Source organism: Brachycentrus maculatus, unplaced genomic scaffold (assembly GCF_059751285.1).
Source record: "Brachycentrus maculatus isolate JH-2025_06_01 unplaced genomic scaffold, ASM5975128v1 h1tg000588l, whole genome shotgun sequence".
NCBI classification, from domain to species: Eukaryota; Metazoa; Arthropoda; class Insecta; order Trichoptera; family Brachycentridae; genus Brachycentrus; species Brachycentrus maculatus.
The window spans coordinates 288,062-302,500 of NW_028281328.1; the positions used below are offsets into that span (position 1 = coordinate 288,062).

The window sequence follows — 14,439 nt, forward strand, 5'->3', positions numbered from 1 at the left end:
CATGGCACGATCAGGGATGCCAAATACTTGAAAGTGGTCAGGTTAGGAGTCGTAACAATCGGCGGGTATGTATGAGGAGATGCATGAACGTGGAAGAGGCGAAGAATGTTTGCAAGGACAGAGTGGTGTGGCGCTCTATTCTCTCTGCCTACCCCTGCGGGGAAGCGGCGTGATGGTTAGTTAGTTAGTTAGTTAGTCATTTATGTATCAGATTTTGATGAATATCAATTTTATACTCATAATTTTCTTAACTTTCAATAAAAACATCTTTCGTTCTAAATGAAAGAAGATGGTAGTCTTATCATCCCACGGCTTACGACCTGGCATTCCTAACATGTAAACATGTTGTAGGTATATATTTATGAATTGAAATAAAATAGTATTTAAAATTTAAAAAAAATTATACGATACGTTTTTTTGGTTTGAAGTCGAAACTCGAAGACGATGCATTTTCGTGCGTTTATTTTCGTTTCCATTAAACGCTTAATTTAAACCAACGATGACGTTTAATGTCGAGGTTGTCTGTCGAGGTGTTAAAATGCACATGATACCAACACTTTAAAATTAGTGATTTATGCCGTTACTACCTTTTATACCTAGGACGTCGATTTCGTACAGAAAAATTATATTTGATACAATTCGATAAAAAAATATTTTAGCTTTTTGTCGGTTACTAAGTTCTTTATAATTTAGATCCACGACCGGTTTAAAAATGACAGATATTATTAAGGGGATATTTGCAAAGACAGAACCCATTCGCCGGCAAACCCCCGAAAAGGTAACCTGAGAAAATTATATTATTTCTCGACATCTCATCAAAGACGAAGAAGAATATCGAATTCTGGGTATTTACGGGGCTGACGACCGTCATAGGCTGGTTAAAGTGATCACTTTAAACCAGCCTATGACGGCCGTCAGCCCTGCAAATGCCAAGACTTCCATATTCTTCTTCATCTTTGATGAGATGTAAAAAAATAAGATGAAAATAACTCCTGTAATTTGAGGTAATCCAAATTTTGTCAACAAGTATTTGGACACACTCAAAATGTTTTAGATAAAATTAAGTTACGATATAATGAAAAATGGGCCTTTAACTGATTATTTATTAACACTACCTGCCATTCATCGTTCACTTTGTGTAATACTACTTTAATTTGTTATATTACCATACTACAAAGTTAACAATGCTTTTAATTTACAAAATATGGATTATTTCTTGATTGAAAAATGATTAACTTTGTGGAATAATCCTCTTATCCTTCTCCACGCCCATCGATGCACAGGGAGACCGCCAAAGAAGAGAAAGAGAAGAAGAAAAAGCAGAGTATGTTAAAATCGCGGGTGAAAATACCCCGTTATTTCAAAGCATTTGCGTCCAATTTGATCAATTCTGGTTTACATTATCTAAGCATAATTTATTTACGAACCATCCTACATAAATGATCGTAACGCAGTGGAACACATCTCGTGTGATTGGGAACATGATTAATTATGAATGGACCTCGAATCTCTTCATTAAGAAGATGCTGTATTAACAATTACGTACAACTCGCTGTCTATAAACTGAGCGGGAACACAAAATATAGGGACAGTGGCGTGCTGACGAACGAGAAAATGTTTTTGTTGATAATAGTGAAAAATAGCGTATTTCCTTTTTTCATTTCTTGCATGTTGCAATGTTTTTCGCAGATACTTTGTGGTATATTTTATACACTTTGTAAAATTAAACAACTTTGTCTTAACCACTTTTTCATTATAACGTGTGTGGAAGTTTTTGGTAAGGCAATGTAATTAATGATTGATTTATGAGTATTTTAATGTTTTCGAATTTAATAAACCCTGTTGATGACAAGGTTTTTGTCGAAACCGGTAGGTTAAAGTGTACTTATAATAAAATAGTGGTTCAAACAAAGTTGTTTCATTTTATAAAGTTTATTTCCTTTTTCTTTTAGTCGTATCACTTAGTAGTACATATTTTATTTATTTTTTCGGCATTAACTTTGTGGTAAGACATGTCACAATGATTAAAGAAAACACTTTGTTTTTTACCACTTCAGTTTTATTATAGACTACATGTTTCAGAAGTTAAACTTCCATCATTCAGGCCTGTATAATAACTGTTATAGTTATTATACAGACCTGAATGATGGAAGTTTAACTTCTGAAACATGTAGTCTATAATAAAACTGGTAAAAGTGGTAAAAAACGAAGTGTTTTCTTTAATCATTCTAGTAGTACATGTTTGCTAACTTTTTTCTTTTTCATATATTTTTTGTTTTTTTTTTTTTGTTTTCTGTTAAAGACCAGTATTTGTAGTTTATATTTACACTTTAAATATTATTTTACTGCTTATAATATCTATTGTATTCTTGCCAGTGCCCTTTACTATGACCTAAAATATAATTTAATATACCCACACACTGGCCATGCCTTTGTGGGATCTTTTTTTGTATTTACATATGTTTTTGTACTTTTATTTACATTATGTCGTGAAATGCAAAAGAATTTAAAATAAAGAAAAAAATGTCTAGATCACCTTATTTCCATATTCTTATAAATAATTTATATATACACACGCACACAGATATCGCTGACTCCTTTCAACAGCATCATATTTCAAAAAATGAATTTTCAGGAGATCGTTTTTAAAGTTTAAAAATATAATTAAATATATTAAAAATAAATAATAAGCCACACATTGAACTTTTTACTGTGCAACAGTTTTTTTTAGGTACAACCTGATTATTTTTTCTCCATTTGAAAAATATTTAGGATATTAAAAAAAATAAGGTAAAAGCCGAATGTTTTTTCTCCATTTGAAAAAAACTTTGTATTATTTTAAAAATAATATATATTTTTTTTCAAAATGCAAAAACATAACTTTCTACATTGTAGCGGGTAAATATTAAGTTGAAAATATGCCGCTTTTGCTGGGATATAGTACATTTTCTGTGCATTCCGAGAACATGCACAACTGGAAATTTACGATTTTTGATATATTATATGACGTTGTTGAAATGAGCGATATGTAAGTCTTTATTTTTATCATGAAAAAGTTCGCGAAAATTGAAAATCTATTGGTGTCACTAAGAGTCCAAAAGAACCCGTCTCGCTGTATTGACTGACACCCGTAATCCGCTCCGCGACAGCTTTATCCCCGGATTCGACCGAAATGACAGCTTACAGCCTCCCTGAATGGGACGGCCATCCAGGGCGTCGGTAATCAGCAATTCTGCGGGTAATCCAAAACATCCCCTAGGTGTTTTGACGCGTTTCAATGTGATTTTTCTATTTTTATACTAAAACAACCAAGGAATGATTTTGAACGTACAAATTATTGTAATTGCGTTATGACATAGTGCATAACTTGTGTTGCATTACTGAAAATTAATCTACAACATTTTGAGTGTGTCCAAATACTTGTTCACAAATCTGGAATATCTCCAATTATAGGATTTATTTTTCATATTATTTTTTTTTAAATAAAATGAAAAATGACTCTTATAATCGGAGATAATCCAGATTAGTGAACAAGTATTTGGACGCACTCAAAATGTTGTTAGTACATAAAGTGGTCAAATTATAACCAAAAATTATAAAAATGAAAATGATATTTTCTGTCGTTTCTCATGTATGTGAATAAGAATATGTAAGTCTGGGAATTACGGGGCTGATGACCGTCATAGGCTGATTTAAGCGATCACCTCACACACGTGTAACATTTACCAATTCTACCCATTATTGGCAACCACACTACTCAAATACTTGGAAGCTCTATATATATGAACCAATTTCGAAACGTAGTTCTTGAATCACTAGAATGTCACTATAGACAACTACTAGTGAGATGAAATCAAGCTTTTTATTGAGCAGAAACTCTTATATTAGTATGTGAAGTCCGAATCCTGGATTATAATCACATACATGAGAAACGCCAGAAAATATAATTTTCGTTTTTATTATTTAAGCTTATAATTTGACCAGTTAAAAAAACATTTTTTTCTCTTCATTTCATTTCATTTTGTGCACCTTTGTATAAATATCTCCGCCTCCGTAGTGTTATGGTCAGTACGCTCGGCTACCATTCTGGAGGTCCTGGGTTCGATTCCCAGGGAGGGTCAAATAAATAGTGATTTTTTCACTGTAATATTTATTCAATATTACCCTGGACTGGAACCTGAAGCGGAGGGCTGATCACCTTTCCTTCATGTGTAAAACGATCAAGATAACACTGTGTTTATATGAAGCAGTGCCCTATGCACCATCGGGGTGCGGATGAGGGTTTTTTTGTGTTTATTTTTCAATTTACCCATTCGCATGTCGGTTGTATTTCGCTTCAAAGTCGTAAATTATTGATTTTATTTTTTATTTTTCTTAATTCTTGGACGCCTGTGTAGGGCTTTCACCACACCCGAATACTTCGTCCTGAATATTTAAGACACAATCGATACGTTCTCCATCTCGCACTGCCTCCACCCCCAACTGAATGCAGGTCCTTTGTCTAGTGACGGAAGGCTCAATGCGGCCCGATGGAAGGATGGCCCATTATCGTACCGAGAGCCTTTTGTATGAGGCATAATGTGTTCCCGAGGTGAGGTACCCGCCTTGATGGTACAGGGTGATCAGGTTATACCTTCGATCTGTATTCTCTTTTGACTCAAACTCCTTCTCTTCTCATTTATGAGCACTTTTTTTAAAAGTACCAAGAAAATGATAAAATCACAGTTACAACTTCTACATTTCAAACACACAGATATTAATTTTAACATAATTTAGTTGATCACTGTATACGCGTGTAACATTCACTTGATTGAAAACCACACTACTCAAATTACGAAACTTTCATATATCCTTTGAATAATACATTTTTTTAAATTACCTAACGTCCAAGTGACTCCGAAATCTAGCTACGGCTTTTGCAACACCGTTTATCATGTCCCTATTCAGGCTTCAACTTTATAAGTTTCATAGCCTATGCCTACTTGTGAGTGGATTTACTCTTTATGTTTAAAGTTACTTTAATTTCGTGTAATTCATGAGTGAAAATTCTAGGCAAAAACACTCGCTATTTATGAGCACTGCTGGATATAGACCTCTTCCCTTTATTTCCATTTCCTGCAGTCGGTGACTCCTTGCAGCCAGTTTCTACCTCCACTCAAACTTACTAATTGAATAACCATAGCGCCGTTCCTTGCAGGGGTAGGCAGAGAGAATAGAACCTTACAGCAGTCTGTCTTTGATAGATCATACATAAGCCCTGTAAATACCCAGATTATAATTTTCTGTTTCATCTTTTTTGAAATGTCAATATCTCTTTTATTAATTACTTTTATCAATGTATATACAAAGTTTGCTGTTCCCAATCTATCTTTTCAAATAATTTTAGCCTCGATCATGCCAATTGATGTTCAATTGGTCTGGGAGTTGGTGATGTATTTTTCACATTTACCTTCCCTATCCTTACTATGTCCGCCTCCGTAGTGTAATGGTCAGCACGGTCGGCTACCATTCCCAGGGGGGTCAAATAAATATAAGTGATTTTTTCACTCTAATATTTATTCAATATTACCCTGGACTGGTACCTGAAGCGGAGGGCTGATCACCTTTCCTTCATGTGTTAACGATCAAGATAACACTGTGTTTATATAATGCAGTGCCCTATGCACCATTGTGTGTGGATAAGGGTTTGAATGAAAAAAAAATCCTTACTATTCTACCTGCAGATAAGCCTCTTAAAAGGCTTTGCGGGTTTTTCCTTTAAAAAAAATACCAAATTTAATTACTGTTAACTCAATTTAGTTGTAATAAATATTGGATTTTTTCAGAGATTGCCGACACTTTTTGTCAAATAAATATTAAAGTTTTTCCATTCATGAAATCCAATATTTTTAATAATGGAAACCTACTTTGTTGTCATCCTGTAGATTTGACGTAACAGATTCTTTGAACTGAGTCCTATAGAAGATAAATTAAGGGCATTTTGCCATCTCGTCACAATCTCAATGCGTATTGAATAAAATTAAAAGGGGTTTCCCCTAAACAAAAAGCTTACTCAAATCAACCATTGATACTGCCGCGAACTCGCGCATGAAACGACGTATGAATCATATCGTATCATATCTACTTTTGCTGCTACTGTTACCCTCACACCGTTTCCTCGCAGAGGTAGACAGAGAGGATGGAACGTCACACTCCTCCGTCCTGACATACTCCTAACTTCCTTCCCATCCATACATCTAGTCATACATGCCCTCCGTTTACGTAGACTTTTGACACCACCAGATTTTAGGTTCTGATTGATCTGATCGTGCCAAATCTTTTTCGGCCATCTTCGTCTGTTCTCTCACTCACATTCGCCACAGTTATTTTCTTAGTCCTTCTATCGTTTTTCAATCTTAATATTTTCAGCTACCCCTTGTTCAGCCTTACATTTCTTTCGTATTTTGTGAACAAGTATTTGGACACCCTCAAAATGTTGTAAATAAATTATCTGGTCAAATAATAAGTTTAAATAATAAAAATGAAAATGGTATTTTCTGGCGTTTCTCATGTGTGTGATTATAATCCAGGATTCGGACCTCACATACTAATATAAGAGTTTCTGCTTATTAAAAAGCTTCTTTACATCTCACCAATAGATGCCTCTAGTGAAGTCCTAGTGATTCAAGAACAAGGTTTCTAAATTGGTTCATATATACAGAAGTTCCAAGAATTTGAGTAGTGTGGTTGTCAATAATGAATAGAATTGGTGAATGTTACACGTGTGTAAAGTGATCACTTAAACCAGCCTATGACGGTCGTCAGCCCCGTAAATGCCCAGACTTCCATATTCTTCTTCATCTTTGATGAGATGTCAAAAAATAATATGAAAATAACTCCTATAATTGGAAATAACCCAGATTATGTGAACAAGTATTTGGACATACTCAAAATGTTGTAAATAATGTATTCGTTTAAAATAACATTTTTTGTGGTTTGAAACAAATCGAACCTATTACATCACAAATCCAAACCAGTCGCTAGAACATTAACCTACATAGCCGGTCGAATCCCTCGCCATATTACGTTTATTTTACACTTGGAGTCTTGTAAACATTATTAAAACGATGTTTGCGAACAAAATTGATATTCAAATTGTTTTTTTAGCTTAGATCAGTGATTCCCAAAGTGGTCTATATCGACCCCCAGGGGTCTACGACGACTTGGAAGGGGTATATGTCAGCAAAAAAAAATTGGGGGTCCATGAAAAAGAAATGGAGGTCAACGATATCAAGTTTATTCTTAAGACTAAAAGCATTTATTTTTTGCTTATTTATTAATTTAACAGAGAGTAATTTTAATTTGAATTAACCTAACATGTGTGTATTTTTTGAATTTTTCATTACACTTTATAAATTATCATACACGTTATAAATTTCAATCTTTTAATGTGCACTACATACATCGACTTTCAAAAATACATTAGAAGATAGTGAATTTGCTGAAAAACAATATCAGGTAAGGAGGGATCTACCAAAAATCGAAAAACATGGCAAGGGGTCTACGAGACAAAAAAAGTTTGAGAACCTCTGGCTTAGATTATAAAAAAATACGACCCCGGGCGATCTCATTTAAAACAAAAATCCTCAAAGTATACAAAAGATTTTAAGGACTGAATCCTAATCGAAATTCTCGGAATATTTTGTGGGAAATCGACCTCTAGACACCTTTGCGCAAGGACTCCTTTGGTATACGCAATCTCGAAAACTTATTAAGAAATAACGTATTAATTAAATTTAACTGAGAATCTACCATGAAAATTGGTACTACATACTTTTGTATTTTGTATTTGAAAATATTTTTGCTCCGTCTTCGTAGTATGGTGTGGTTTGCGGTAAAAGTTTAATAATTAGTTTTTTTTACAACATTTTGAGTGTGTACCAATACTTGTTCACAAATCTGGATGTTCTCTAATTATAGAAGTTATTTTTCATTTTATTTTTTGACATCTCAATATAGATGAAGAAGAATATGGAAGTCTGGGCATTTACGGGGCTTATGTCCGTCATAGGCTGATTTAAGTGATCACTTTACACACATGTAAAATTCACCAATTCAACACATGATTGACAACCACACTACTCAAATTCTTGGAACTGATGAGAAAAATAATATGAAAAAGAGTTCCTTTTTTTGACATCTCATCAAAGATGAAGAAGAATATGGAAGTCTGGGCATTTACGGGGCTGACGACCGTCATAGGCTGGTTTAAGTGATCACTTTACACACGTGTATTATTCACCAATTCTACCCATTATTGACAACCACGCTACTCAAATTCTTGAAAGTTCTACATATATTTATGAACCAATTTTGAAACTTGGTTCTTGAATCATAAATATAATCTGAAAAATAACTTCTAAAATTATAGATAATCCAGATTTGTGAACAAGTATTTAGACACACTCAAAATGTTGTAAATTGAGGTCCATTATATCGGGGTTTTACTGTACTATCTCCATTTTTCGGGTCGGTAGCGATCCAATTTACGGCGAGTTTTGCACGAAGCGTGAATGGGAATCGAACCATTGTCCCTTCGCTCAAAAGATGCACGCTCGTGGTATGCGGGAACACTGTTTGTATGGTCACACGATTATAATTACTTGAAATCGGTGTTCAAATGGAAGGCACTATACCTGCGATATCTGTCAGGTGGGAATTCTATCGGTATTGAATTAAAAGGATGCAAACGAGACAAGTGTATTGAATTAATCAGCCCTTATTTACATATGTACTTACATATAGACAAAACAAAACTATAATTTATATTTGAAGCACTAACTTTGTGATTTTTCATTTTATAATTAAAATGTAAATTTGTTTTAAAATCACTATAAATATTTTATTATAACTTAATTATAATATCTACCGGTTTTGAAGCTAACCGCTTCTTTATCAAGACTGATTGATACTTATCATTAATAATAATCAGTCTTGATAAAGAAGCGGTTAGCTTCGAAACCAGTAGACATTTTAATTAGTTATCATAAAATATTTATACTGATTTTAAAACAAAGTTGTATTTTAATTATAAAACAAAACTAGACAAAAATATCGAAATCTTCTAGTACACAACCATGATACACGATTTACACACAACGAAAGGTTGATAGTCCCAAGAATTAACAATAAATATGGGGGTCGAACACTGCAATATATACTTTATAAAATTAAACAACTTTGTTTTAACCACTTTTTTATTTTAGTACACTTTACCCTACCAGTTTCGACAAGAACCTTGTCATCATCAGGGTTTATTTAATTCTATAAAACACTGAAATATTCGTAATTAATTACATCACCTTACCAAAAACCTCCACACTCTCCGTAAAAAATCCTAAATGTTATTTTTATCATGCATTGCGTAATAAAACTACACTCAGTTATGAGGAGTAAGACGAAGAAGAGAGTTCAAATAGGATGTGGCTGCGATCTATTTCAGATCTACCCACATCCATAATCAATTTTTTTTATAATTTTTTTTTTCATAGATACATATTTCTTTTACTATATGTCCGCCTCCGTAGTGTAATGGTCAGTACGCTTGGCTACCGTTCTAGAGGTCCCGGGTTCGATTCCCAGGAGGGGTCAAATAAATATAAGCGATTTTTTCACTCTAATATTTATTCCATATTACCTGGACTGGTGCCTGAAGCGGAGGGCTGATCACCTTCCCTTTATGTGTTTAACGATCAAGGTAACACTGCGTTTGTATGATGGAGTGCCCTATGCACCATTGGGGTGCGGATAAGGGTTTGAATGAAAAATATGTATTACGGCTCTTTAGGCATGGTCTGTGTTGAGCCTAAATACTTACATGTTAATACAATTTATGTATCCTTGGGACGCTAAAGGATGTCACAACTCTAAAATTTTGATTAAGCTTCACATACATTGTTTTAAAATGACGCGGAGTGCATAGAAACACGTGTCATAATGTATTTGAAGAAATAGTGGTATTTACCAAGTAAAACTAAAATTAAAAATAATATTAAAGGATATGGTGTGCACAGTGGTCGAATGTTAGCATCCTTATCGTGAATAAACGCTTTATTTTCTAAGTTCAATTCCCAACGTTTACTCACTTAAGTTCAGTCATCAGTTACAGCATTGCCGGTCCTAAAATACAGCCAGTACTGTAAACAGGGTGACCATTACTTATTATTTATTTTTAATTTTTTTTGCCGTGAATACTTTTCCGACGAATATTGGCAGTAATTTTTTTATGGCTGAGAGGTAAAGTCTGCAACTGAATGATGATTTAAAAGAATTCTAACTAACAAACCGTTACGCTGTTTCACCGCAGGGGTAAGCAGAGAGAATATATCGACCCATCAATCTGTCTTTGCAAACGTTCTTCGCCATTTGAAAAAAAAACAGAAACGCAAATTTTTATGATGTATAAGGGTTTAAAAATGTGTGATGAGATGCCTGAATGTATGAAGATTGAAAGTGTCTGAAAGAATGTAAAAAGTAAATGTTTTTTCTACTGTAAGAAGTAGTAAATATATATGATGTTTTCTAAGTGTAAATAATAGTTTTATTAAATATTATATAAGCTAACTGAAGAAATAAAAACAATGTGTTAATGTAAACATAGTCTGAATATTTACAGGGCTCATGACCAAGGTTGGTTAAGTGATCACTTTACACACGAGCAACATTCACCATTCTACCCATGATTGACAACCACAGTACTCAAATTGATGAATCTCAAAAAACTATGTACATATAATCAATGTTATGACACAGTACATTTGATTTCATAACAGCCATCGATGATGGATTGAGAATGCTTTTATTCAGCAGAGACGCTTTTATGTGAACAAGTATTTGGACACACTCAAAATGTTGTGAATATACATGACTAGTTTCGAAAACTACAGATGTTCTCAAAACTAATCATGCTTCCATTAGTAATATTATAAATAAAACGCTTCTTTTTAACTACTTGAGTATATTGTAACGACTAGTTTTGGAAGCTACAAATACTTCCATCTACGCGTTTGAATATAAACCAAAGCATTAATACGTAGATGGAAGTATCTGTAGCTTCCTAAACTTGTAACAATATGTTACTCAATTGGCATTCAGCAACTGTTTTATTTATAGTTTTATCATGTCATACCTACTACAAAATTAATACCGAAATAAGTAATAAAAATAAACCCAAAAGTTTTACTTTTTGACATCTCATCAAAGATGAAGAAGAACATGGAATTCTGGGCATTAACGGGGCTGACGACCGTCAGAGGCTGGTTAAAGTGATTGCTTTCCACACGTGTAACATTCACCAATTCTTTATTGAGCAGAAACTCTTTTATTAGTATGTGAGGTCCGAATCCTGGATTATAATCACATACATGAGAAACGCCAGAAAATATCATTTTCATTATTATTAGTTTGAGCTTATAGTTTGACCAGTTAATTTATTTACAACATTTTTAGTGTGTCCAAGAACTTGTTTACAAATCGGGATTATCTCCAATCATAGGAGTTATTTTTCATAAATATAATTTGAAAAATAACTCCTATAATTGGAGATAATCCAGATTTGTGAACAAGTATTTGGACACACTCTAAAGGTATAAACTTTCTTACCTGGCACTTAAGTTATTTATATATGAACCAATTACGAAACGTTGTTCTTGAATCTCTAGAACTTCACTAAAGACATTTATTGGTGAGATGAAGATATTTTCATATAATTTTTTGACATCTCATCTTTGATGATATATCGAAAAAATTACCTTTATATTTGGAGATTATCCAGATTTGTGAACAAGTGTTTGAACACACTCAAAATGTTGTAAACCTAAAAGTTGTCTTATACCAGTGTTTTTATTTTATTTTTTAAACACATTTAAAGAATGGTGAATGAATGTTGATGAAAATACTAGAACGATTACAGAACGTCCCCTTTTCCCCAGATTTTATCGTCACCTTACATTATATCGACGCAGACGAATAGAAGGACATTAAAGAAATCCATCATTACCGGTATAAACTGAGAAAAAGAATTCCTTGTCGAGTGAGTCGGTACTTGAACTGCCGAACTGTTTACTGTTTATGGGAGTCTGCAAAGGATCACTGGAATTACGTCACTGAAATATCCTCCCTCCGGAATGTAGTCCTTTTTTTACGTGTACAAATACCACTGTGGGGTCCGATAGAAGTTTGTTTTGAGCGAGATTTTTCGCTTATATTTTTTTAATGTATTAAATGTTATATTATTTATTGATTCGGAATTTACTTTGTGGAATGACATGTTGATTATTGTTTTTAATGAAACACTTGAATATTTTTTTTTATTATAACCCTTATCCGCACCGAATGGTGCATAGGGAACTACGTCGTACTCACGTAGTGTTATCTTGATCGTAGCTTACATGAAGGCAAAGTGATCACTCCTGAACTCCAGGGACCAGTCCTGGGTAATATTAAATCAATATTGGAGTTTAAAATCACTAATATTCATTTTTACCCCCTCTTGGGAAATGAACCCGGCACCTCCGGCATGGTAGCTAAACACGCTAACCATTACACACGGAGGCGGACTTATACCACTTGAATTTACCAGCCTATGACGGTCGTCAGCTCCGATAATGCCCAGAATTCCATGTTCTTCTTCATCTTTGATGAGATGTCAAAAAAAGGAACTCTATTTCATATTATTTTTCTCATCAGTTCCAAGAATTTGAGTAGTGTGGTTGTCAATAATGGGTAGAATTGGTGAATGTTACACGTGTGTAAAGTGATAACTGAAACCCGCCTATGACGGTCGTCAGCCCCGTAAATGCCCAGCCTTCCATATTCTTCCTCATCTTTGATGAGATGTCAAAAAAAATATTAAATATTAAATGAATCACAATTTTTTTGAGTCTGCTAAGTTGTATTTTATTGTTTAAAAAAAAACACATAAAAATTAATATTGTGACAATTGTTTCGCCTAGTTATGGCATTTTCAAACGAATGTGAAGATTACATGGACTGACGGTCCTTATACAGCTATACAATTCTATGTAGGTACTAAAGTAATAGTTTTAACATGTGCAGTAATAATTTACTAATTTTATAATAAATTTATTTATTAAATTTATATTTTTTTTAAGTTAGACACGTCTAAACCGCAGATACAAATCACTAACAAACTGATGTTCTCAGTTTTCAAACTTGCAATAACTCATACTGTCGATGTGGCTAGAGGGAAGTCTATAGGAAACCCAGTTTTTAGGTATATCCTAAATATTTCCCACCCAAATGTGTCGGTTTAAAGCGTGAAAGTTCAACCAGGTTCGGTAAAATGCCGTAGGCCAGTGCTCCCCAAACTTTTTTCTGTTCAAGATACACCTGCCCTTATGTATGGAAGCGAAGCATGTTCTTGGCAAAAGAAGGATAAAGGCAGACTGAATGCAGTCGAAATGCGATCCCTCATACGAATGTATGGAAAAAACGATGTTTGATAGATGTTCGAATGGTAAAATAAGGAATGAATGCAAGGCTGAGATAAGCATTATCGATAAAATTAAGAAAGGTGTGTGGAGATGGTTTGGACACGTGGAACGCATGAGTGAGGAAATAACGGTTAAGCAAATTTATGACGCGAATGTAGTTGGAAAATGAAGCAAAGGAAGACCGAGGAAAACTTGGCACAATCAGGAGTCGTAATAATCGTCGTGTATGTATGGCTAGATGCATGAATTTAGAAGAGGCGAATAATGTTTGCAAAGACAGAGTGGTGTGGCGTTCGATTCTCTCTTCCCACCCGTGCGATGAGACGGCATGATGGTTAGTTAGTAAGTTAGTACACTTGCCAAATCAATAAATTTTAGAGGAATTTCAAAGATACAAAACAAAGTTTATTTAATATCGATGAATTATTGAAATTAATATAATCCCTCTTAAAAAACAGGCCACAAGGCCTACAGCAAGATGAAGAAGAAGAAGAAGAAGAATATAATGCGGAAACATAAATTACACAGAGCACAGGAAATAAAAATTTGGAGCAATTGTTGATGAGGCTGCTCTCATCTCTTCGTTGATCGTCCACAGGTGTTTTCTTTTTTTTTCAAAAGCAGATAACTAACTAACTAACTAACTAACCATCACGCCGCTTCCCCGCAGGGGTAGGCAGAGAGAATAGAGCGCCACACCACTCTGTCCTTGCAAACATTCTTCGCCTCTTCCACGTTCATGCATCTCCTCATACATACCCGCCGATTGTTACGACTCCTAACCTGACCACTTTCAAGTATTTGGCATACCTGATCGTGCCATGTTTTTCTCGGTCTTCCTCTGCTTCTTTTCCCGCTAACATTCGCCTCATAAATTTGTTTTACCGTTCTTTCGTCACTCATTCGTTCCACATGTCCAAACCATCTCAACACACCTTTCTTAATT

At 34.2% G+C, this 14,439-nt stretch overlaps 1 protein-coding gene across 1 annotated transcript in view; it reads left to right on the forward strand.

Annotated features, from left to right (window-relative positions):
• Window positions 1–1,275: 1,275 nt before the first annotated feature.
• Window positions 1,276–14,439, forward strand: part of LOC148301261 (protein turtle homolog B-like) — a 96,561-nt gene continuing 83,397 nt past the window's right edge. Inside the window, exon 1 of the mRNA XM_088273536.1 lies at window positions 1,276–1,324. Coding sequence (XP_088129662.1) covers window positions 1,276–1,324 — 49 coding nt within the window. The remainder of the gene's footprint in view (window positions 1,325–14,439) is intronic.